General features: G+C 41.5%; 1 protein-coding gene across 12 annotated transcripts in view; it reads left to right on the top strand.

The window, feature by feature from the left end:
* Positions 1-26,467, top strand: part of CUX1 (cut like homeobox 1) — a 267,949-nt gene that overhangs the window by 22,306 nt on the left and 219,176 nt on the right. For all 12 annotated transcript variants that reach the window (XM_038165931.2, XM_038165921.2, XM_038165927.2 and 9 more), the window contains exon 2: positions 25,777-25,887. In XM_038165931.2, the coding sequence (XP_038021859.1) occupies positions 25,777-25,887 (111 nt within the window). The remainder of the gene's footprint in view (positions 1-25,776; positions 25,888-26,467) is intronic.

Below are 26,467 nucleotides of genomic sequence, written 5' to 3'. Positions count from 1 at the left end.
ATTTGCATCACGTTCAACAGGTGTCTGGCCTCTTCTCCCACCCAATTTTCCCATTTCCAGCTGCCTTATTTTGAAGCATCTTGCTATCGTGTTCCTCCGTAATACAGGAATAGTGCTAATTATTAAGATTAATGATCCTTAATAATCTGGAAGTTGGTGTGATTTGAACCATATATAGGAACAGGAGAAAGTGTGCTAGTGAGAAGAACTGCCTGTTTTGCAGAAATGAGCCCTTTCTTTCTCCGTGTTTGTAGCATCGTGATGCTGTGTGGCCTTTTGAAGCTTGAAGTGTGATTCACATTACTCCAGCACATATCTGTTTTCTAATAATACTTAGAACAACAGCCGACCTTTCTTTTTTTTTTTCTTTCCCAGGGAAAAGGAAAAGAATAACTTCGGTGTATTTTTTTCTTTTGAGTAAGGAAAATACCATTTCCTCCAGTGGAAATGAGTAATGGTGATGGGGGTCAATTTAGATTTTTACATTAGCCGCTTGTTTACATAAAAATAAACTGTTCTTCCGAAAATGGGTATTCTTCCTGGGAGCTGTGTGTTAATTTAAAGCTCACCCTGCTCAGACCACGGTAGCGTGTTCACCTATCATTTGTATGGGTAGAAATAGGAACCATTTTTCCTGCTGTCCTTCTGTCTGCTAGGAAATTGTTTTTACTGCTGAGATCCCTTAATGTCTGTGTGCTGGCCCCTCTGCACGTTGTGCCACCTGCCCAGCCCCATACATCTTTGGTCTTGCTCTCTGCTGTCTCTGAAGCAGATCCCTGAAACACTTTTTTCCAGTCTTCCTCTGCCTTTCTCTTTTTTAATTTATACAACTAAATTGTAGAGCTGATCTGCTGCCTATCGGCCCAGCTGTTGGTGAAATCTCCCATCCTGCTGGGAGATACCTGCTAGCCCTCGTGCCTGTTCTTACTGCTCCTCTGGCTGCGTGCTCAGGTTTTCCTTGCATATAAAAGATGTAGGTAGTTTCATCAAGTGACGAGTGAGTTAAGTTTTGTGTTTTGCAATGCAGGAATAGATGTCTTCAAATGAAAACATCTCGCAGTGAACAAAATGATGCTTCCGATCGATGGATCGGGAGCTGTCAATGTGCTGTGGCAGTGGGAGGCTGGGTTTTGTTGGTTGCTGTTTTCTAGGTGAGAGTAAGTAATGGCTTCTTCCCATAATCTCAGTAATCTTTTAATTTTGGTGATTCAGTCTTTAATGTAAGTACAGTAACATGACAGGCTTCATGCTCTTAATTTTTAGGGGTTTTAGTCATCTTTTGAATTAATCCAGGTTTCAGTGGAAGCATCTGTTATTAAAGAAAATACAGACTCAGGTATTTAATTACTTGATTTTCCTTTTTTGACAGATTTTAAGAACAGCTGCGGATTCTAATGAAGTCAGTGAGACTGAGTCCCTAAATCTGCCTAAAATTTTACAGGCATGTGGGAGGAGGGGAAGGACTGGGGTGGAGGGCAGGGTACTGTGAAGACGCCTGGCATGTATTTTGAGAAGACTTACTGTATTTTTAGCTAACGGGTATGTTTAGAGTGTCATTCATTTCAGAGAGTAAGATTTGTTCGAGGTTGTTTGAATTCCTGGTCCTTCTGTAAAATGCACCAGAGTTTTCTTGTGGAGATGATTTAGAGCTGGATGATTCTCAGCTGTGAAAGGAATACTTAACATTGATTATCTCTGCCTCACTGTGTTCTTTTAGGTTTTAAGAGGCTGTGCTTCACATCTCAAAATTAGAGGACTCCTTTCAAACTGCTAAATTATACCTACCAGAGGGCTGCAAAGCTAGGTGTGCGTGCCTGTCTGAGCTGTAGCTGCTCTCAGCTGCACTGCAAATAAATTATATATGTTAGCAAATTATTTTGAAAGCAGTAGTTTCCAAATTGGGATGGTGCTTCTGTGCCTGTTGATATGTTTTTTACTGTAGCTGGTTAACAGGTGAATTTTCAGATAAGTATAACACAAATAATTCACCTCTCTGTCCTCTACAAAGAGGAAGGAAGGGGAAAAAAAAAAACAAAAAAAACAACAAATTGATTTCAGTGTGTTCTCAGAAGTTTGCTCTTACAAAATTCTCTTTTTCGAAGAAACTGTACTTTAAAATCAGCCAAATTTATTGAAGACTACTAGAATATCTAATTCCGCTTTGTAATCAAACATAATGACTAATTATTCACACTAACGAATCTGTCCAGACTTCTCAAAACAGTGGCTTTTTATAAAGTATGTGACAGATGGCTGCTCATAATTTTGAGTCACTTACATATATATTTTTTTTTATCAATATGGAATTATCAGATGGTTTTGTGTGTTTATGCAGGGGAGTGTACATGCTGGTGGCTTTTAAGGCTCCATCAGTGAGGTTTTTACTTTACGTTCAGCTCTGTACCGACCTAAGAGACAAACAGAAAACGTTTGTTTCACATAACAAACGCAGACATTACCGGGTTTAAGAGCTTTGCCTTCTAGTCAGTTTTTTTGTTCTTTGTGGTCTCGTAATTACATTTTCTTAAATGCAGTTCTCTTCACTGTTGTGGTGCAGAAGACCTCTAAGGAAGGGAACCGTGCATGTGCAATAGTTGATGCATGGTCGGAGTGTGTAAGCTAAGAAGAGAAAAATGTCTCTTATCTTTTTCCGTTATCTCTGCTTACCTCATTTTTTTTTTTTTGGTTGGTTTCCACCTTAACACATTGCTGCAAAATGAACCTAATGAAAAGCGCAGCAATAATGCTTGGGGCTTCGTGGTGATTTGATTCACTTGCAAGTGAAAATGTTTAGATGTACTCTGAGGTCCTGTTTGGTTCCAAATAGACCAGCACGTAATACCGAGTTAACTTCATTGTTCTTAGAGAGCTTTTCATGATAGGTACTCTGACTTGGGTGTGGTTTTCCAGACTTTGCAGAATTTTGTTAAAATCAGGGAATATCTTTTGTATCCTTAAAATAATCAAAAGCAAGTGTTGACCTCTGTCAATACTCAACGAGTGTGGAAGCTGCTGGCTCTGTGCTCAGATACCCTGAGTGCAAGCCTAACAAACCGGCAAGAAACCTGCTAATGGGGCTTGTGCTTTCCTCTCCCAACTGAGCAGCGAGGTGGCTGCCCTCGAGTCATCGCCTGAACGTTGTCCTCTAATCTAAGTGGCGTGCTGAAGTTTTTTGCAGCAGCATTGAAGGCAGCAGTGCAAACTGATTTGACTGATGGTATTTGTGCATTATATCGTCATCAGTGGATTATCTGCCAGAGGAGGAGGAGTGTTAGAAACAAGGATGAATAATACACTAAACAACGAAGTGGCTAATGAAAGTAGAATTACAGGCAGTAGGATTTAGTTTTATATTGGACACACTTTTGGTAAGTTACATTAGAAAGACTGGGAAAATCTCATGGCAGGGTGGCAACAAATAGTAGGTAATTTATTGAACAATAGGTATTGTCCTCAGCAGGGAGTTGAAATATTTGGTACGGCTGCTTAAGTGAGCAGGAGGTGGGTTGTTTGTGACTGAGGGGGAACGTTAACCACAGCTGTTTGTGTCTTGAAGGGGATGGGAAACGTCTGAGCAACGTCACTCGTTTCAGCAGCATCCTTGCTTCAGTGGTTTGCTGGTAGCCAGGGGGAGTAATTAGAGAAGAGCAAAAAAAAAGCAGGGGCAATTTTGTACCTGTAATCAAAATCCATCACTGTATTAAAAAACAACCAGCTTAAAAAGTGGTATTACTGAACAGCATTTCTGTAAGCTCAAGGCTTTGATTCAAAATAGATATGCCAGCACTAAGTAAAAGCCTCATCTGTATTTTAAAGTATGTTTGGCTGCCAAACGTGGCATTTAATTGATGGGAGTGTGAGTCTTTATCCTTTAGCCCTGTTGTAGAAAGCAGAAGAATCTGAACCAAAAATTAGAAGTCATTCTGATCCAGAAATTATCAGTGGTTACGTTGTTAGCTTGCTCTATATCTACTACCATGCGTGGTGTCTAGAAACAAGAATCTAAATGACTCAGGTATTCTGAATGCATATTTTAGAATGCTTTAGCAGAAGACATGATTCCAAAAGTTGTTTCTTTCTAAACAAAATCAAAAATAATTTTTAAACTTTCATGTGTGCAGTATTTCCAGCTATATTTATCATAGGCCTAAATTATTTAAATCGTAAAGCAGAATCTTGCAAGAAATTCCTATTCCTATGATCTGTTTTTTTTAAAAAAAAAATCTGTATAAATATTTCAAGTCTGTACAAAAGGCAAACCTTGTATAAAAATACTATATCACCCATGAGTAAGAAAAGCTAATAAAGGTAGGCACAGACTGAGTGGTGAAGTGGGGACGTCAGATTCCTCAGAATAGTCTGTTACTAAGGGATGCTGAATCCAGGATAAAAGAGCTCGTTTCTTCTAATTTCCAAGAGTTTTCTCCAACCTGTTTAATTATGCCTTGAATATATCCATCTGATGCTGATGAGGGTAGCTGCTTTGGATAATGATCAGCTGTTGCAGCAAGAGGATTCACTCAGATTTGTCATTTAGGAAGGAGAAAGCTGTTTTTTGATAAACCTGGTCAGTGAACAACAAAGTGTTTGCTAAGATGACAGGAAAGTCTTGGATGTCACTTTAGTTTTCTGTCTAGTTTCTCAGGAAACAGCTGAGTGCAGTACCTAGAGATGTACCTTTTGGTCAAAATTACCTTTTTCAGCCCTTACAGTCCCATAGTAATTCACAAACCTGCAAATAGTGTTCTGCTCAGAGCCCAGCCAAAAATGAGTGATTTCCTTTTTTTTTCCACAGTACTCTGGTGCTGGTCTGTAAGATGCTTCCCCAGTGGAAGAATGGGACACATAATGTACTGGAACTGGAGTCCATAAGACAATCAAATTTAAATTAAACTGATCCAAAGGATTCCTTTTTTGCTTTACTGTTTATGTGCATACACAGAGTAGTCTGTGAGCACTTCAAGTTCCCAGCTGCCATTTTAACAAGCTTTTAGGTGTGTATTAGCAAGCGTGCCATTACCTTGCATCTGTTCCTCTGTCGGAAACGGGCTGTTATCTTCTGTCTGCCTCCTAAAATCCTCGTGGTTCTCTGTTTGAGGCTGTACCCCATTAAATATGGTATTAAATATGGTGCTGATGGTAGGCAGAGTCAGCTTGTGACTGTTCTGTTTTCCTGCTGTTGCTGCAAACAAACATCAAGAACCCTTCCAAAAAGAAAAATCCTCAAGGATCCTTCATTAGGTATACTCGTGGGAATTGGTAATAGATACTTGAATATCATTCATTTTAGGAGCAAGGTTTTGATGCCTATTAAAATCAATGTGCATGCTAAATATTTACTCTGTTTGTTTTGAAATGTGTATTCCTTTGAAAACAGCTTCTTTAGCATCTGCTTGGGAAATGCAGAGCTCACCGATAGCAGGGGAACAGTTCCAGGGCTCCCAAGGATATGTAGGTGTTCTGGCAAACGAGACCTCAAGACCTCAGTTCCCCAGTTCCTGGCAGATGCCGTGCAGGCGTTTGGCTGGCCTTGCACGGAGCAGATGGCACAGCAAGGAGGGTTTGCAAGTTCTGCGGGCCGAGGTTTATAGCAAGCTGAAAAAAAAAAAAAAAAAGGAAATGCTAATATAGAAACTTGAAAAATCCCCTGATAAAGAGAAGGGAGAAATGCCAAAGGGAAGAAACAATGGCATTACTCGGAAAGTGGTATTCTCATCCCAAGCATAAAACTAAAAAGCTATCCTGATCTCACCCGTGCAAGGTCTATAAAATCCAATTACTCTGATATCTGGAATTTAAATAACTAGAAACTTTTTGTCTAGTCTTGTCTTGCTTTTAGCTTTCTTTTCAGTGGGAAAAATTGTCCAAGTCAGTGATAAGGAACCATTTTATTTGGGGAGGAGTTTTAAACAACACCCAAGGATGATGTCATTCCTGACACTGTGCATATCCTGATTCTAAATCTGTGATGGTGAAAGAAAGAAGTATGTATTGGGAACGCTGTGGCGTTATAAACCTGTGAGGCATTGTTTCAGATGTTTTAAAACAAGTCTTGGCATATAGAGCAACTTACTGGGTTTACGGAAGACTGATCTACTTTTTAACCGAAAAAAATCATTACTCAGACAACATCTGATAAAATGATAGTGCATGGGTTTTAGGCTACAGTAGTGTGTTTTTTGGTTTTGTTTTTAGCAAATGTGTTAAAAATGGAAAATGTGCTAAGGTTTTTTGCAGGTAAAATATTAAACATGACTTTAAAACATTAAAGGAGAAAAGACTTGGAAGCATCTGAAAAGGAAGTGGATTGTTAAAGTTGCTTGAGAATTTCTTTTGCTGTCTGTTTAGGTAATCATAATTAAAAAATGCCTGAATGATCTTAATAACACATGATTCAACTGACAAGCACTAATTGCTCTCTATCAGGCCAAGAGAAGATGAATGTTGTCAAGAAAACCACAAGTCAGACAAGCTGATTCTCTTCTAGTCTGACACCATGTTCCCATGTACAAACCAGTTTTTACTGGAGTCTTTCCAACATCAAAAGAAAATCCGTGCCTTCCCATTAATTTTCGTTGCTGGCAGGCTTGAGCTGTTTGTGACGAGTTACTTTCGATACTACTGCTGGCCTGCTAATGCACAAGATTGTGCAAAGACAAAAATGTAAACAGGTTTCCCAACTTCTCTTTATCTTCTGTAGCTTAAACTTAATACATTTTTACTTTGGAACATGAAACATTAGGGGGAAAAAAAAAAACAAAAAACACTTATAATCATCATAGCAATCCCTACCCCCACCCCCGGATCATGCAGCACGCTGGGCCAGGTATAACATGATTTTTTTTCAAAGATTCGCTTTCTTTAAGACAACCTATGCAAATTATGTCATTGCTGTGAAAAATCCCTGTTTTATATAGCAGATGTTATCTGGCAGGATTTCCTGCAAGGTGATGTGTATCTATTGTCTTTTTTTTCTCTCTTTTTTTTTTTTTTTTTTAAAGATACCTTTTCTGCCTGTGTTGCTTCTGTTCGCGTTGAAAACCTGTCCTTAGCTGCTTGACCTTACTTTATTCCTCAGTTCAAATACAAGTGGTAAAAGATGCTTTGTGTTTTTTCAGATTTTCCATTTAAATTTGGGAATCTACTAAATAGTGTTGGGGGGTATGGGACACCTGGGCAACAATATTCCACTATAAATCTGATTACATCTTTCAATAAACTGTTTTTTTTTAAAGGTGGTGGAGGGACATGTTAAGTTTTAATTTACTCCAGTGTTAATGGGATCGTACCATGTTTTAATATAGGTTGTGACTCTTGTATAAAAACAAGAGAAAAAAAAAATGAATCTTTCAGTAAACAAAATATCTCCTTTAACCAGGCATTTTAAAGTGGATCTGATAAACCTCTTGCCAGAGCTCTGTAGAGCCAGTTCATCTTTTAATTAGTTTTTCTGAGGAACAGGAGCATTCAGTGGGTTGTGAATACAGCCGTGCACTCTGCAAGAACTTTAACTCCATCCGATTAATGTTATTATAGAGAAGGCAGAGATCAGCTTTGTAGAACTTTACCATCATTCTCAAACTTTAATTCTTAAACATCATGTCAGTCATCCACCTCATACTATTTCCCTGCCAATTTTATTTACTGTTTTAACTATTCGATGCCCACCTTCCATGGCTGGAGATGGGATGTCTTTGAAAGGACTTACTACTTTGTGCAAAATCAAACTTTGAATTCTCTCTCAAAGTGCTAAACCTGGTGTAGAAATGGAGTAGTAATGAACACATTTTCCTTACCAGCTTCTTTTGCTGGGAAGGAAAAAAAAATTAATAATGAGTAATGTTGGGAAGCAGAGGGAAAGATGGGTAGAGAACATGGGAAGAGAGGATTCCCAACAGCCTTTCCAAGAAGATGCTGGTCCCTCCAGTGTGCTGGGTCATCACTGCAGGTATCGTTCCCCAGTTTTTGGCTCACAGACAGTAGAAGTAAGTGAATAAATCGGAGTAGATAGGCAAGACCATGAGCTGACAGTGTGTTGATTTGTCATTTCAAATCTCCTGAAAGCCAAAAAGTACCTATGTTTTAATGTCAAAACTATTACCAAATCTATCTGAAATTATAATAACCTGTGACAGTTTAACAACATGCCAGGATATAAAAAGCCTAGTGATGAGGTCCTGTTCTCAGTTTTTGCATGTGATGGAGAACAACAAATTCTAGCTCTTCTCAACTGGTGCCCTGGGATGCTGTTTTGTTGTGCTGCTGCTCTGCACCTGAAATGCGAGGGGGCTTGTTAAAATCAGAGGGCAGAGCACCGCCTTGTCAGCTGGAGCCGAGCTCCTTTCGGGGCAGCAGCAGGAGAGGTCTCGTTTGTTCCTACTTCAGAGTTTTCTGTAGAAAATAATGAGAACCCTAGAGTCTGTCCTGAAATTGTGAAATCCTTTGCTTCTGTAGAAAAGTGAACAGATATTTAAAAAAAAAAAAAAAAAAAAAAAAGCTGGGGGATGGGTTTGGTGTTTAGACCGTGGTAACAGAAAAGCACCAGACAGTCATGGGGTATTCTGAAAATAGCCATTATCAAATCTTGTTTTAATAATTTGTCAGTGATGTTGATGTGTAATTCTAGTTTGTATTTGAGTAAAAATGTTCAAAAATCTGATCCAGCACCTTGTGCTGTACAGAGCAGAGCTGTGTTTCTGGTATCTCTAGTATTAGAGCTTACTGGATTATTTTATTTTATTTTATTTTTGGTGGTGGTATCTTTTGCAGTGAATTACTTAAGGAAATATCTTGGGACTTTATTCACTAGGCTTATTGAGTGAGGCATTTCCATCAAATCCAGATATTTGCATCTAAATGCAGTTACCAGGTTGCTTTTCAGGGGCAGACCCATGCTGCAGGTCAGGTGGGCTGAAACTCACTTATCCCTGCTCCTACCCTCACTTGTTCAGAGGGCAGCAGGGTGGTGTGCGAGGACACGGTGCTGTCTCAGGGATGGATCCTGCCACGCTGCCTCTCTTCCCAGGAACCTTGCAGAGGGACAGAGCAGCCTTGGAGGTTCTCTGCCCTCGTACGGGGTGGCTGAGGCTTTAATGTATACCTTTGAATGTGTAATTTATGATGGGATGAACGCGTTCCTTGGCGCGGTTCCCCATACGCAGCATACCAGTGAGCGATGAGCAGTGCCATCTAGGGTTGAGCCTGGCCTGGGCTTCTCGCTGCGTCTCGGCAGCCAGCTGCAGCCCTGTGGTGGAAGCTTTCCGGGGGCAGAGTGTATCCTTAATCTTACAGACATAGGGTTTTCTGCAGATGAGAGCCCGTTTTTAAAGTACTGAACTGAATCTTACGAAGAGCCTCGAATCCTGCTGCTGTATCAAAAATACATACCTGTGCCAGGAAGACTTGTGGGAGGCTTTTGCTGGGCCTGTGATTTTATGGGAAGCACGGGAAGTTCTTGGCTTGTAGGTGATAAAGTGTTGGGATCATTATCGAGAACTGGAGGATGTTGCCTTCTGGCTGATTCATGCGGGAGAACTTCAGCTTGAGGAAACATTGCTGCATGCATTTGAAGGGGAATAATGTAGTTTGATCATATGGTTGAAAAACCTAAGCAAGCCAGACGAGTTGCTCAGAAGTAACTGGGTATCCCATTTGGATTTTGATGTCACTGCAAACCTTGTTAGGGGGGTGGGTTGAAGAAATAAAATAAATAAAGCATCTTTTCTGTGGGGCAATATGTTTGAAGCCTTGAGTAGCAGTCCCCCCTGACAGCACATTTATATATATGGCATATATCTCCATTTATTTAGCTTTGTAGCTCAGGCATCCCTTAGGGGCAACGTCTGCAAAAGTCAATTAACTCTATAACTGACCCATACCCAGAAGCAAAAGATTTTGTTTTACAGATTTATCTGAGGCTTGTGTGTAGCTTTGGGGGAACTCATTAAGCTTGACAGCAAATGCTATGGTCTTGTTAGTACCATCCAGAAAGGCCTTGTGGTTTAGGCTTTGGATTACAGTTTTCCACAAAGAACCACATCATTTTAGGGTAAGTAATTGCAGAAGGCGCTAATGTTGAAGTTCTGGCCTGTTCTGCAGCCTGTGGCCCACGTTCTGGTGGCGGGACACCTACACAGAGCCGTGACTGAAACTGTGTGGGGCGAAGCCGCCCAGGGCCTGGGCCTGTCACCCCAGCCTCGTCCCGGCGCGCTTGGCCTTGGGGCGAGCTCGGGAGCCAGCTCCCAGCTGCTGCCTGTGGGCAGGCGTGGGTTTGCATTATTCTTCAGTCATATTTAAGTTCAAATGACTATAACTTATAATAGCAAAACCATAATTTAGTAAATGCAACAATTTATTTCCCAAAGTGCTGAGCACTCTATGCCTTCTTCCGTCGCCAAATTATAACAGGATGTACAGTGGTCTGTGGATTATTTTTCCCCGAATTAGATGATTTTCCTAGGCCAGTTTACCACCTCTGAGGAAGGTAGCAAGGGCTTCAGTGAGCAGAGGGGCTGATGGAAGGGAAGCAGGCCTGTCAAGTACAACTTCTGCTTGGTATTTCTTTCCAGCTCTGTGGGCTTGAAGGGTAAAGCTGATAGGACCCTCAACCCATTTCCTAAACCTTTCTTCACCTTTCGTTTCTACTACAAAAGAGTTCATTTTCTAAGGAATTGACTTACCTTTTGATTGGATGCATTAGGCAGGAGATTGCTCTCTGTAAGCCCAAACTACTGTAAAGGTGGTTATTTCGAAGGTGCCCTACGCCCCACCCCGAAGCAGCAAGCATGGCTTGCTTTGACATTTCGGGTCCTTGCTTCTTCCTGTTTGAATTTCTGTATTTGCTGGTTTCATGGTTGCTGTTTCCTTATTATTTTTTTTTAACCCTTGCTTTTTTTTTTTTTTTTTTCCTGAAAGTACCAGTGGAAACTTCAACAAATTCTTTTTTGGCTCTCCTGATTGAATGACTAAAGGCTGGGGTGGGAAGAATGTCTGGCCTTCAAGTTTGTGATCTGCTGATTCATAGATAAGTATTCTATAAAATGCATAGTTGGGCTGCTCTGACTTTAGGGCTGAATATTCTTTGATGATCTGTTTGGGAAAACAGCTGCAACTTGACTCAAACTTTCCAGTTCAGTATGTCCTGGTTCCAGTATTATGAAGTTCATCAGCCTGACTTAAAGGGAAATCCTGGTTCTTGCTCTCCTGCATTGTACTCATCTGTGTGCAGAACACTGTCATGAGCGAGGTGAGGCCACGCTGATGTCCTCCTAACAAAGCTGCGTTGCTGATAGCAGTGGGGAAAGAGGGAAAACAGCAGACTGAAATGAGGAGTGCTGGCACGCAGTGTTATGTAGTCCCTACTTGGTTTTCTGTGGAAAAAATACTCATGTAGCAAAATAAATTATGTACAGGCTGAGAAGCACTTGTTTTCTTTCTTGATCTTGTTAAAGCATTTCTTAACACAACGGCTTTTTTTTCTCAAGTATTAGCATTAATTACTGAAAATGTTAATAGGTTTTGTGGATTGAACAAGTGGGAAGACTAGCAACAACCTGGTATTTCAAAAGAAAATAATATTCTGTCCTCTAGATTCAAAGATAATTCAGGAAAGTAATAAAAGCTTGTGAAATCATATGGAAGAAAGCTTTATGTCACTTCGCTCCTTCATCAGATAGAAAGCAAATACTTCATTTCATTGGCCAAAAATCTGTGTCTTGGAAATGACCCTGTAATTTTTTTCTTTTGCAAGTCACTAAGTTTCATACATCTCAATGTGCTTTTTCCTCCCCCTCTCAAATTGTAAGCTTAAACCCTCCAAAGTCTTGGGGCATTCTGGCAGTCAAGCCTGCTGCATATGCTTCCTGGAGTCAGCGTGCACAAATGATCACTCTTTAAATCACATAGTGCAAGATTTCATTAAAAATTTGGAGAACCATCTTATGACTAGGTTGATGATCTCATTTTATCCATACATGGTACTTATTAAGTAAATACCTTTGAAGCATAGGAAGCCGTCTGGGAACCGACTTGTGTTTCTTCCTCTGTTGTGTTATCTTAATTTGATTGGTGGTACAGAAGTCCTGAAAACATTTTGTAAGGGAAATATATGTTGGAAATAATGCAGTACTATTCTTAGCTCTTCTTGCAAACTTCCTACTTTTTTTTTTTTTTTTTTCCCTTGGGACTTTGCTGTACTTCACGTACTTTAACTTTGCATTTACTCTGATTTCCCTCAAGGGAAGGATTCGGCAAAGCATTGAGCACCTTTCAGAATTGACTTTAAGGCAACAGGAACTTCTCCAAGAACTAATTCTGGCCTTTTCTGTGAGAATCCTTGTCAGCGCATTTTTGCTGTAAAGAAACGGTGAATAAACTGTAGTATTTTTGGTAGCAGTGGTACACCACACGTCTGCAATGCCTGTCCACCGAGGATGCATGTGCTCTGGAGACTTAGGAATTGCACATCTTGAGCTTGTTTCTGCTTTAGTTATGAGGAAGTATTTATGCCGACAGGCCAGGACAGAAGCTTTCATGAGTGATCTCCTATTGTCTCACCGTGGATAATAATCGGCCTCTCACCTTCTGTGGTTATTAACTGTTTAGTTGGAAGCCTGAGCCTTTTAAAAATTTGGCCAAGGGTGTCACGTCATAATAAGCTGTCTCGTTTGGAGGCATCCGATACTGGATGCTGGAACTGCTGGTGTCCTTTATAGCTCCGTAGAAGATGGAGAATATGGTCCTGCCCCTGGCTCCCAGCAACTGCATTGTTGGTTATGTGTGGTGAAATGGGAGGTACAGTGTGCACACTTGGTTCTTGTTAGAAAGAAAAATCCTAGCAGTGTAGAAACACTGGATGGGAGGGACCTCCGGACTGCCTCCAGTCTGACGTCCTGCCTGACGTGGGCCCGTCACCCAAGTCACAGCTCTGCTGTGGGTTTGCCTCAGCAGAGCATTGGCCGTCTCCAGGGATCCAGACTGCCCTGCACAGAGAAAAAAAGTGAAAATGGACACTCTGAACCTCCCAAGGAACAATGTTGGCTGTTTGTCAGTTCAAATTCTCCCAGTAAAGACCGTTTTACTTTTTTGCTTTAGAGGACTCTTGCTTGCAGCATGAAGTGAGCTCCTGTGTTGTTGGGGCTAGGAGCAGGGCTTCTGCGTTAGAAAAGCCAACAAATTCTTTTGAAAGAGGATGTAGCTATTCATCTAAAGCCTTAATTTTCATATGTTAGCGTTGTTATCTGCTACCATGAACTTCTGTATTTGATAGAGAGCAGTAGTCAGAAAAATCTTGATGAAGAAGAGGAACCACCCAGCATATAGCTGGCGTTTCTGTGCATTGTTCTGGACTTTCCAAATTGGATTGAACGTTGTGATTGAAAAGATTGTCAGCACTATGTAAATGAGAAAGAGAAGTGAAAGTGCATCTCATGCAGATAATTTCTATGTAGATAATTTGCCATAAAAATTTATATTGCAGTCCTTAAAACCTTCAGAGATTTATTCTGTCTAGGGAAAGGTGATTTATATGGTATTAAAACACTTTTTATGTTCCAGTCCTTTAGATTTAATGTTTATTGCCTATAAAAATGAAATCTTCCTGTGGATATTTAAAAGTTTTGGTACTGTGTGAAATATATATTCAGCTTGGAATCTGAAATGCTTTAGAGACGCAGTAAATAAGTGACGGAGGGTTACCTCAGGTTCACCAGCCTCGACAGGCCAGACTCAGTCCAGGGCTGAAGCCATTACGTAGGTACCATTCTGCTCACCTGAGGCATAGGGTAGAGGAGGTTATACAGCGATACAGGTAACATGTAATTGTGTCCTTCTTGTTTTGGCTAAATATTTATACATATTTATACTTTATACAAAGGTTTTTGAAACTGAACTTGGCCTGTTGTGTATAGTTGGTATTAAAATACACAGGTAGGCTTACTCCTTACCCACAGAGATTAAAGCACAAGGTTAAGGTATTCTAAAAGAGTATCAAGGAAGAAAAGGCATTCTGCATTGCTTCTCCCTGTGGTGGTCGAGTGAACAGGACAAAGCAGTGCTGGGCTGCTGCAGTCTGCGTGGGTATCTGGTTCAGCTGTTGGTTTTGCTACCCCTAATATTGTTTGGGCAGAAACACAGAAGAAAATACATTTCTTTTAAAGAGTAATTAGTAACCTCATGGCGTAGGTCCCTCTCTCCTTCTCTCCCAGCCAGTTTCTAGAGCCTAGTCAGTCTGTCTAGAAATGCCTGAAATAGAGCACATGAGAGAGAAGGAAATAAACCAAGTGATTCTTTACACAAAAATCAAAAAATGTGTGTAGATGATTGTTTTGCCTTGCAACTTAATGGTGGTGCCCTGAAAAAGTAAATGACACAGCATGTTTTGCTTTTTCCCAAACATTTCTCATAGTTCTAGAGTTCATCCCACAGCAGACACGTAAGTTAAGCTCTAAAGCATGCATCCCCTGAAGATGGAGATCGAGGAAAGCTTAGCAAGTCCTTGTGAGATTTTCTTCTGGAACTGCAAAATCCTGTTACTGCAGATGAAGCACAAAAACTGAAGGCTGATTCGTAGTCACGTAGCCAGCACAACCAGAGACGTTGTGGGAAATAATTCTGGGGGCTTACAGATAATGCTTAATTTGCAGTGGTACATCAAATAGCATCCAGCAATTCCTTTCCAAATCATTTTCTTCTAATAGGAATTTAATGTTACTGCGAGTTCCTGGACTGATTGTACTGGAGCCTGAAGTCCTGCCTGTGGCAACAGCGAGTCAGCAGCAGTGCAGGCTTTCTCACACTGCTCTGCAGCTCTGCCTCCGTCCTGGTGTGGGAAAGGATGCAGTTCGGATGTTGCAACAGCAGACAGCCAAGTGAATGGCACTGGTTCAAGCAGGAATTTTGGTGAGGCTTCCCAGCGTTGTAAGTCTGTGCCCTGGCATATGAAAGCTGAGGAAGCAGCTGAGTGTCGTAGCTGTAAGAGGCGAGTCTGCATTGGTAAATGCAGCCTTTGGTGCAGCATGTTTGGTAAAGGTGGTGTGTGTGCTGTTTGAACTGGGAAGCCATCCAGTCATCGAGACAGGGTGGGTAAGGTGGCTTGCAAAATGCGAGGGGAAAAAAAAAGTAAAAATTCCAAAGCAATATCAGGGTAAAACTAATAATAATAACAGTAATACTAATAAAAGAAACAACAACAAAACCCTCATTTTTTTTCTGGTCTGTATAAGGGATTTTGGAAAGCCAGAATCATATTCTACATGGCTTTTTCCTGGATAAAGTGAATGAAGTGGAGAGGCAGGAAAGAAGAATAAATGTGCAGTGGGTTTAAGAAGAGTTCTGCTTACAGAATCGTAGAAATATAATTTAGCTAAAATTAACCAAAAAACAATAGCTGAAAAAAATCAGGCTTCTGCTGAAGGGATTTTGTTCTTGGTTCCTTCACTGTTCAGGTTAACAGCTGCTGTGAGGTGACTGCCGTTCTCCAACCTTTTTCCTCTCCTAGTGCTGTTTGTGTGGCTCCAGAGAGTTTTCTGCAAGGTGTTTTCAGTGACCTGCCTTGAACGTCTGTCTTCATACTACAAAAATTAAGCTCCTATTTTTTTGTATGTTAAACTCTGAAAAGCATTGAGAGGTTTTAGGCAGTCTGTGATGTTGCTGTTGAAGCTGATATCTGTAATGTCTTCGTGTGGAAGAAATATGGCTTTATTTAGTTTATCTTTTCTACTGCTTAGCCAGATACGCTGTCATAAAAACAGCTCTTGTGGTCTGATCATTCCATGATTTTGTGGGGCTTAGTGTTTGACCACTTGCTTCTACTGTAAAAAGCTTACTAGTTAAATATTCAGTTCATATCGGAAATGTGCTTTAAATATGCGGATGATCTTTGACCAGAACTTTTTCTCCTAATCATGTAAAATCTCCCTCTCTTTCTCCCATGGTTTAAGGGAGAAAGAAAACCATTCTCAAAGTGAAATTTTTGTCGTTTGACACACCACGTAGCACACTTGTCATCTCAGTAGTGGCGTTTTGGATCAAGCTTCCCTGTTGTCAGGCCCTGGGCTTTATGGTATTTCATCAGCTTTTTCAACAGAAGTGTTTTCTGGCATTTGGAGGAGAGCGTCCAACACTCTCATCTGCATATATGAAAGTTAAAATTTGGTTCTTCTTCAAGTGAGACACTGGAGGCAGTGAATGTCTGTGAGCAGATGAGAAGAAAACCAGCTAGTTCTGCTTTGTCTGAAAAGGGATGGAGAAGGGTGATAAAAACCTTTACCTTGCTGCTGTACATCATGTACTTGAACGCTTTTTTGGTTCAAAAATACAATACTGATTTAATCCATGATACAACACACAACAAACAGCGAGTAATTCATGAGGACCTGACTTCTTTTCTAAAGGACTTGGGGTAACTTTGGATGTGCTTTGAGGCACTGCAAAAAAAAAAAGAGGGAATGCAGTCCCACCGTGTCTGAAAGTGTGGCTGTTTAATTTCATTTTCTTCCAGGATATATATCTATAAGAACTGAAATCACTGTATGACAGAATGCCTTGACAAGATACAAACCGAAATGGTTTCTTGGTAGAGAGATCACGTCTGTGACTTTGCCGGGAAGCAAAAATTAGTGTATTGTAGATAACTGTATTTGTAGAGTTTCTTTCTGTGTGTGGGAAGGGAATGAAGTAATCTGTTCCATCAGCTTGTAAAACTGAACTAATTAACAGACAATCAGCATTGATTGAGACAGCTGCATTCTTTACTGAGGGGTTGTAAACACACAGTCTTCACAGAATTGTTTTTACTGCTCTAAAGTGCAAGAAATTGAAATTGTATTTGATAGCCAAAATTAAGGACTTTTTAGTGACAGTGTATCATAGCAAGGTTGACAGTGCCACTGCAGCTAAATCTGTTGTTTTCATAGCAAACCTCATTTTAGTGAGATTTGTCACAGTGAATAGTGGTGGAATTATAGAAATTATTACTGAAGATTTTTCTTTAAAGTCAGAAAGGTATTTTAGCTGTATCGCATACCTTAGTTGCGTTCATGGAGCAAGTAGGTGCAGGCTGTCCTTGGTTCAGCGGTCATCCTGGTTGGCCCAGCCTCCACTGAATGCCAGAGGATGCTGGATTTCCAGTATTTAAGTGTGAGTGTTAACACATGATTTCTAGAAGACCATTATAACAGTTCCTTACATACAGTTTAGGGAGTACTACCAGAAATGCTGATCTGATCAAGGGGGGGTGGCAGTACATGTTAAAAGTACTGCATGAAGAAGAGTACTTCTGCTACTAAATGAGCGTGCAACATTATTAACATCAAGCATGTTATTCTTTATGTGCTGCTACGTGCGCTGTCACCTCCAATCCAGCCTCCTTGTGACTGTACATCAGCTAATTTTACCTCGTGAGTCAATTCTTTTATTTTCCTTTTCATGTCACAGAAAATGAGCTCAATTAAGTACCCCAATATGTTGTTGGAGAACACCTAGCCAGGAAAGGCATTCTGCATTCCTTAGCATCTCCATCCGGATTTGATTTCAGTGAGATCCTTATGCTGCACTGTCATGGTCCAGAAAAAAATATTCAAAGCTGTAAAGAAAAAAAAAAATCTGAAAGGCTTCACAGTCCTACATTGTTTAATTGCCCAAAATATGTAATGCTTGCTATCAGTGTTAAATGCCAGACGTTCATTTTAAAATTGTGTTGTTGTCATAGCAAGCTGAGTCTTATTTGGGTTTTAGATAGGAAAGAATACTGAGAGGTCTAAATGGGACTTCAGTAATGAAAATCTAAATAAAGAAAATGTTACTTTCTTGTTTCCTATTTATATCTATAATTTTTTAGAAAACATCCACCAATTGCATTCGCAGACAACTTCACAAAAATGCTGTATTTTTCCCATCATGGGAAAATGCATAAACCTTGCAGCGTGCCCAGAAAGTCAACAAACTCAGACCAAGGGAGGAAGCGCGTTAGTCAGGAGTCAAGGACCGTTCTCCGAAAACCCTCTGCCAAATACTCTTCCTGCTTAAATTGTTTATCAAACAACAATTTGATTTGCCAGTAATTTTCTTCTGATGTTGTTTTGGTTGCTACCGATTTCTTAACGCAAGTTCCCCATCCAGCTTCCTCTCTAAAACGCTGCAGTCACTGTCCTGTGCCCGATGTCTGTCAGTGTTGTGAACCCAGGTATAGAGCTCTTCTGCGGAGGAAAAGAGTCTGTGGAGGACCATAGCAGCATTTAAACGTGTCCTTTGATCAGCAAAAGGGGCAGGTGAACTAAAGCCTGTTAGAAGGGGGTCACTGGACAGTATTTTCATGATGTATTTTGCAGGTTTTCTCCTATTTCATAGCACATGCCTGCTGCTGAGGTCTTCAATAGAAGAAATTCCAAGTCTAGCCTTATCTTTCCAAACCATATTTGTTTGGAAATCCTCCTACCATACAGATATACTACTGGGATAGTTTATTCTCGTGCTGTACCACTTCTGCAGTGCCCCAGCATCAGACGGGAGCGAAGGCTGAGGTGGTGGGTTAGCTCAAGGCCCGCTCCTCAAGGAATTACTCTGTTGAATGTGGTTTAAAAAGTATTTGTAGCTTGCTTCTTCAGTGTGTATTTATTCTTTTGTTGGTAAATATTTCATGTCCAGTATTTATTGTCCATATTTTACGTTAGGAAACAGCTTAAGTAGCTTTCAGATTGGTGATTGCATTTGGAGACTGAAAGATTATTGAGTGGTTGCTGTGATGGACTTCAGGGCAGACAGTTGGTCTGTCTTCAATGGTTAACCATGTTAAAAATCTCCCAAGAATAAAATGTCATCAAAGGAAAAACAATTGCGACTTTTTGTTCTAAATGACAGTGTAGTGAGGATTTGAGTGAAGTTAAAAATCCAAGCAATGAGTTAGTTTTCGTTTAGAATAAAAACAAAACAAAACAAAAAGCTTGAGTTTATTTCTTTTAAATAAGTGGCCAGAACTCACGTTGAAACAAGGCTGTGTGTATATGTATTATTGATTTATTAGTGGCGGCCTTTATAGCAAGTTATAAATCCTGATCTGTGTTACAGTATGTGTCTAGCTTAAAGCATGGTCATGCTTCATTTGCCAGCAAAGCTGAGGCTGAAAAGAGGAGTAACTAAATACTTTAAATGATGTAGCAGAGCTTAGGTAAAGGGCTGAACTTTCTGTTATTTGAACCACTCTTTTAAGGCTACGTTATGCTTTGATCTGAGGTCAAGAGAATTAGTTAGTGTAACGCACCAATCTGATCTTGCTTGGAAGTAGGACATGAGCTGAAGTTGGTGGAGGTGTTTTATTACAAGATGGCAGCATAATCCCTCTTCACCTGAACACGGTGACTGCTGCAGGAGTTGGCTGAAATGAGAAGAGTGCATTAAGTAGTTTGTAATTAGTCATTAGTTAATTGTTTTTTCTTGCTGTTTAAAAACTCGCCCTTTAAAAAGTCCCAAAGATCTACAGGGACCGCCCTGGGGACCACCTCGTACCCCAGCCCGCTGTGTTCCTGCATCCCGTAGGGCAGCGGGGTGGCTGTGCACAATGAGCTCCTGGTGGTGCAGCTACCACGTCTCTGCTGGCCCTTGGGGTCTATATGGGATGAGCTCGTGCTGCATCTCGGTCAGCCTGTGCTCATCCAGCAAGGTAGGAGGTCGGGCAGATGTGTATCACTGCGTCTTGCCTGGGGAAAGTCTTTGCAAGCGACACTGGGTTTTCTTTGGTTCCTCGTAATTTATTTTATTTGGCAGAAGGTGATGTCATTTGATTCCCCGCCACCGCGTAGTTGCTGTGAAATAGCAAGTATTAAACCGAGGCATTTCGTGCTTCTCGCGGAGTAATTAACCAACGTGGATGTGGTAGGCTAACGAATTCCCTCTCTCAGCTCGGGCTGGGGGTGATGCTCCCCGGGCCAGCCGGAGCTGTGCTCGCTGCTCCGTGCGTGCTGGCTGCCTGGAGGAGCCCGTCCTGGGAGCCCTGACCGCAGCCCCACTCAAATTCATGTTACTTTTCCTTTTTGGCCTCTTCCGCTGTAGCTTTTGATGCAACAGGCTTGTACTTCTGCTTTTGAGTGCAGGAGTGTGAAAATTAACGTGTAGCAGGTCGGTGAAGCCCTGAGCAGCACTCCAGCAGCATGGGAGCTGGAGCCTGGCAAAGGCAAAAGGGAACCCTCTCCCCAGCAAAAGCTCACAGCTTCTTTTTAGGAAATTTATGTGCTTTGAAACTGTAATGAACAGAAATGCAGGACCTAGCAGAGCGTTAAGTAACTGCTGGAGTAGGTTTGCTTTAAGTGTTTTTTTATTTGGCTAGGATTTGTAACCAAAGGACAAGGTGAGGGAATGGAAGGTGGTGGTTTCACAGCCTTACAAGGACGTCTGTGTGAGGGCCTTCCCAGAGCCCCTGTGTGGGGAGCTGGGGGTCGGCCTCTTCTCACAGGTAACCAGTGATAGGACCAGAGGGAATGGCCTCAAGTTGTGCCAGGGGAGGTTCAGGTTGGAAATGAGGAGACATTTCTGTCAGGAAGAGCAGTCAGGTGTTGGGACAGGTTGCCAAGGGAGGTGGTGGAGTCACCGTCCCTGGGGGTGTTCAGGGGAAGGTTGGACGTGGTGCTTGGGGACATGGTTTAGTGGGTGATAGTGGTGGTAGGGGATGGTTGGACCAGGTGATTTTGGAGGTTTGCTCACATGGTGAGAGCAGTGCTTCCATCCCAGCAGCCGTGGTGCAGCCTGGCCTGGTGGCACCTCACCCAGCAGTTGCCTGTGCGGAGGGACCGGGCCCTGCGTGCACGGCGTGCTGAGGAGGCCATAAACAGTGCCACAGGATGAAAACTGCCTTTCGGAACGAAGAGCTGGTGTTCCGTTATCCCTGAGTGGGAGGAAAAGCTCGTTAAATAGAACCTGCAGACCTTTGGCATTAAGGTCTCTAGAGCTCTGGACACTCTTTTGTTCTTTGCATTAAAGAAAACAAAAAACACAACGCACAACAAACTTCTGAATTCAAGGTGTAGATGAAAAGACAGGCATAATCCCATGTTGGCCGTGGCACTAGCAGTCTGTTCCAGTAGTAGTGGTTTTGTTGCTGGCGTAGATATTTATGCAGCTGGGTTGTGCTGATAGTAGCTCCTTTTGAAAGGCCAGGACTAGCTTTCCCCTCCTGCAAGATTTTTTGATAGGCTTTCCCTGCATTTGCGGTAGTGGCTGGTGTTAGGGCGAACAAAGCCGCTACAAACTTTTTTTTATGCCTCCTTTCTTTCTTTATTGTAAGAGCTTTTTAGTTAAGCTATCGTATTGATGGATACATTAGCACCTCCGCTTTTGTTCTCTATTTGCTTAATGCGGTGGCCACCGCACACGTTGACTCACTGTCCAAAAGTACTGCACAGGGTACGAAACTGGTTCCAGTTAAAGCTTGTTTAAAAGCTTACTTGGAGTCAAATTACTCGAGTATGCGGAAATAAAATGTGTTTATTGAAACTTCCTAATTCTGTGTGTGAAAGGTAGTTGCATCAGTTTGCCAAGTGACAAAATTATTCTTAAGAAACATGTTTATTTTAATGCTTACGCTTCTTGGTTGTTTTTTGTGTTTGTTTGTTTGTTTTTTTTTAATTATTTATTTCTAAGGTAGGAGACAAGCTATTCTTGAGATGTTGCACTCTCTTTGGACTCCGATCTTTCCTTTTTCATGTGTGAAAAAGGGGCTTCACAGCACGGCGGGCATGAACTCATCTTCCAGAGAAGAAACTTCATCCGTTATTGTGTTCTTATAACATGTTCTGCCTTTCTGAGCACTGCTAGACTGGAATTGGTTTTTACAAGCAAGGACGGTGAAAATAAGCATTTACAAAAAGTACGACTTCCCAAATGTCAGCTCTGTGGTTACTTCCCACGTAACAATCTGCAGCTCTGTCTATGAGCATGCGTGTTTGTTTTTCCAGAGAAACACATCGAGCTCGCAAAACAGCTTATCATTTCTGAAATACTTCTGTAATCACTACGTAGGCTTCTGAACAGGTGAAGACTTCGTGGTTTTTCAGATTGAGAGATTACATAATATATCAGTTAGGGAAACGTAAAATGTCCCTGAGACAAGTAGGCTGTGGGTACGCAGGGCTGTGCCAGACACTCCTGCCTTGGTGTCTTCGATGCTCTGAGAAATTTTCTTTTAATAGGAAATTAAAAATTGCAAAAAGCCACACTGAGACCTCTGATAGAATTGAAAAATGCAATCCAGAGAAAGGATGCAAACAGAAACGAGACTACTGAAAACTCCTTTCCGTAGTGGGTTATCATCTAGACCTTACAACTGATTGAAACGATGATAAAGGGAAGTACCTGAACTACACAGAAACAGGATTTCTGTGGAAATGGTTACCAGTACGTTTACTGGTAGAAAATTCCTAATCTGCGTGCAGTTGTGATTTGTGTCTATCTTTATTATAAGTAAAATAAGGTTTATGGTGCAAACATGCTGCTAAGATCTGCAGCCGTGCCTGAGGCTTCTGAAGGCGGCACCTGTGCTTGGGAGGCATCGCTGCCCTGACTGAGAGGCGTCTGCCAGCAAAAATCAGCCTGCCTTGGAGTTTTGTTCTCTTTCTTGCACCAGAACAACAGCTTTGCGAGAAACGCAGCAGGGATTAGACACTGCAAAATGGGGGAAGAACAAAATTTTGGGGTATGATTATATCACAGTGCTTGTGGATGATTACCATAGGTTTTTATAACTCATTCTATGATAGATCCGACGAGTGCGGTCCTGAGAAAGGATCTCCGTTGTGCGTGTCCCCTCCTTTCTGCTGGGGTGCCCATGCAGCACAGGATGCTCCTCGTGCCTCTGCCTTTGCTCTTCACCTGAAGTCTCTTGTTGGTCCTGCTTGACCGACTGTCATCTGTGGACTGTTGTTGCAGCGGACAGCAGACTAACCTCCTCATTTTAGATTTTTTTATTATTATTATTTAGTATGAAAGAAACCTTTTATTGTTTGTTTTCTGAGGGTTGCTTTTGATGACTCCTGCGCTTAAGTACCTAAGACTTCCCTGTCTCCTCTCTTCCCACTGCCTCCCTCCCACCCCCAGTAAATTTCTTGAAATGGGTCAAAGTGGAAATCCTGGGAGGGGGTTCCTCACTCATCTGTGGCTCAAGCAATGAGAACTGGCTGCCCTAAATTGATGGTACTTTGGGGCAAGAGGAAAGAAGCCAGAAAGATAAGTCTTTTTATTTTGTTTGAATAAATGATGCTTGTAGTGCATGTGGTTGAGATCAAGTAAGGAAGAAAAAAATAGCAATTTTTCAAATAGTTTTGATTTGGGGCTTGTTAACTGTGACATAGACTATGAAGACATAATATCTCTGCAAGATCTTTGAGCTTTTGGGCTTCAGCCCCTGGTGTCAAACAGCTCAGTGTGGCTGCATGCTGGCATTTTTGCTTGATGATATCTGTACCAGAGATGTCCCAGAAGGAAATGTCTTGTAAAGAGAAATTACAGTCCCTGACCCAGAAGGGTTTCTGAAAGAAAAGGGAAGGTCCCTGCAGTAAAGGCACCGTGGCACTGGTGTTGATCAGGCAGTGAGGGCGATGAGGGTATTCTTCATTCACCACCTGACGCTTCATAATAGCACAAAGTAGGATTTATTTATTTTTTGAACCAGTTCTTTTTCTTTCTTGTCTCTTAGCTTGCAAGTACAGGTCTTAAAAACCTGCTTTTCCATTTCAGAAGTGCCTTGCTATAGCCCTCTGTATTGTAAAACAAGCATTTGATTCGTTGGTCTACTGCAATTCCCTCATGCTTCATGATTAGTGTTTTCTTTGCTTTGCTTTAAATGTGTGCTTCCTTTTTAAATATAGTTTTCCAAGTTGCCGGCCGTACCAGATTGTTTATATTTTTTAAAAGCCTTCTGCTTAGCCGTTATATTGCTCTTTATAGTACTGCTTAACCACATTGGTTTCTGTTGCTCTTTTTTCTTGCATAAACTTAGCTGGGATGAATTTCAAATGTGGTTTATCCAACTGTTAAGTATTTCCCACTTTTCTGCAATAGATTTCACATATGTTACAGAATTCCAAACCAAGATCTGGTGGACATATTGCCCTATTTTTTTTCTCTCAAAGTCAGAAATGCAGTGTTTTTAAAGCCTTACGGTGACAATATTTAGGTCACTGGCTCCAGCGTGCTGCCTAGCTTCAAATCCATTTGTCATATTTAGCTTATTTCCAAGGATTAAGATAACTGTGGTCCATATACATAGTAGAAATAAAAGACTTAAAGGGAAAAAAAGTATTGATTCTCTGGAGCTGGAAACTGCAGAAGGGATTTTTTTTTTTTCTTCCAGAGGTCAAACTCCATGGAGCCATGTAAAACACATGGCCATCCAGTTGGTGAAAGTTACAGGATTTACCCTCAATAAAAATAACAATTTGGGACCAGGCTTTTTCACGGAGTATCTAGAAAAACTGCAGGAGCCGAGTTGCCTTTTTTTTTTTCTGTAAACTTGTAGCACAAGGGATTTTAGCGGGTGTCCTGTGGATCCTGCTTTCTGTGCCTGCTTCCAACACCTCTGCAGAGCAGACAGAAGCAAATCTTTGGTTTCCCATTTTGTTTCCCTCTACTGGCTGCCCAGTTCCACAGGCAGGACCCAGTGCATGGTCAGCTTTTCAAACTAACATCTCAAATAAACAGCATCTGCCCTATTTTTACCACATTTTTTCATGTGTGTGGAGATGACAGGGCTGGTGGCTGTCGGGCAGCAGGAGGGGAAGGCAAGCAGAGGTTTTTGGGCTGCTGTGTGCTGCTGGCTGGGCTGGCAGCAAGAGGTTGCAGGGTTTGGTGGTGGAGGTGGCCACCAAGAGGACCTTCTTGGTGTCTTGCTCTGGCAGGTTTTTCTCACTTCTCATCTACTTCTTTCTCACAGCCAAGTTCTTCCTTCATTTCATATGAAATTTCAAAATAAATATGGGGGGGAAACAATGCCCAAATTCCTCTTACAGCTCCTTGCTTACAACTCTGAGTGATTTGGGAATGGTGTCCATAGCTGAGTCGAGTTGTTATTTTTTTCCTGCTACGTAGAAATACCTCAGAAAGGGAACAGGCTGACAGGGGAGGCTGTGTTGTTGCTTTCTGTGCTGATAAGTGACCATTCAATCCATTGTGGTGGCATCTGGAAGCGTGGGCCGGAGCAAAGGAACTCTGGTGGGGATAATGCTCTGGGCTGGGCCTACTCAGCCTGGTAGAAAGCCTCGTTTCTGCTCGGCCGAGTAGAAAGCTGTTGGAAGATACTCCAGCATTCACCAGCTGAGTGACTGAAGCATAACCAGTGTAGGCAGAAGCACAGGATTAACCAGTAGCCACGTTAGTCATAACTTTCTTCACAGAAAAGCTCACAAAGGCAAAATCCAGTATCTGCAGGCATGTGAAAATAAACCCGGCTTGAACGTGTTCAAGATTTGTCATCCTCACTCGCTTTGGGGAGGCATTAGGAGGTGTGTATTGCACTCCTCTGCTGTTAGTGTGAGTAATGTTGTGATAAAGGCATGAATGCTTTTCAGGAAAAATGGTATTTTGGTTGCAAGGTGGAATGAAAAAGGTTGCAGACCTTCGCTCGATGCTAACACAGGAGTCTCTTTTCTGGAAGCTTGGTGCTTTGTTCTGTACTGCTGTACAGCCCAGCCGCCTCAATATTCCAGATGATGTGATGGACATACAAGCTTTTATTTTTATTTTGGTGATAATGAGAACTCTAACTGTAGTCCCTTTTGTTGTTGTTTTTCTTGACAGAGAGAACTCGATGCCACAGCAACAATATTGGCTAACCGACAAGATGAAAGTGAGCAGTCTAGGAAAAAACTTATCGAGCAAAGTCGCGAGTTCAAGAAAAACACTCCAGAGGTAAGGAGAAAAGCTATTCCAGTCTTTGGAGCTTCTTGCAGTAGTAGGCATATATATGAGTTCTTTTCTTAATGTGTTGTTTCCATAATTTTCTTAACTAAGACTTCTTCAATTTGATGGCTTTCTCTTCAGGCAGCTTCTGTATTCTTTAAGCACTGAAATATGAGATGACTTTTTAGAGGAAGTATGAACACTAGACTTCAAACAGGCTTGCTCTAAATTTTGTAATAATCTAAAACCTGGAGAACCGCAAAAAAAAAATTCTGCTTCAGTTAAACCTAACTCTCTTAGCACTTGGATGTAGCAAGTGACGTTTTGCTGCCTAAATAAATCTATATCAAGGGCATAACTTCAAAGATGCTCATTTTTCCACCAAAAATCAAATGAAGTTCAGCTGTTAATTTCACTGGAAATGCAACAAGGTCAGTGCTGAGCTCTTTACGAAGCTCCACTCACAGGATGTGCATTGCATGTACCAGGTGGTGTGTAAAAGGTGTCAGGACCAATGTTAGGCAGACCTTGGAAAGGTGAACATTGCATGGAGGAAGCTGATAGTTTTCAAACTCTTCCCTGATTATGA

Source organism: Anas platyrhynchos, chromosome 20 (assembly GCF_047663525.1).
Source record: "Anas platyrhynchos isolate ZD024472 breed Pekin duck chromosome 20, IASCAAS_PekinDuck_T2T, whole genome shotgun sequence".
Classification (NCBI taxonomy): Eukaryota; Metazoa; Chordata; class Aves; order Anseriformes; family Anatidae; genus Anas; species Anas platyrhynchos.
This window is presented reverse-complemented; position numbering and strand designations above follow the sequence as displayed.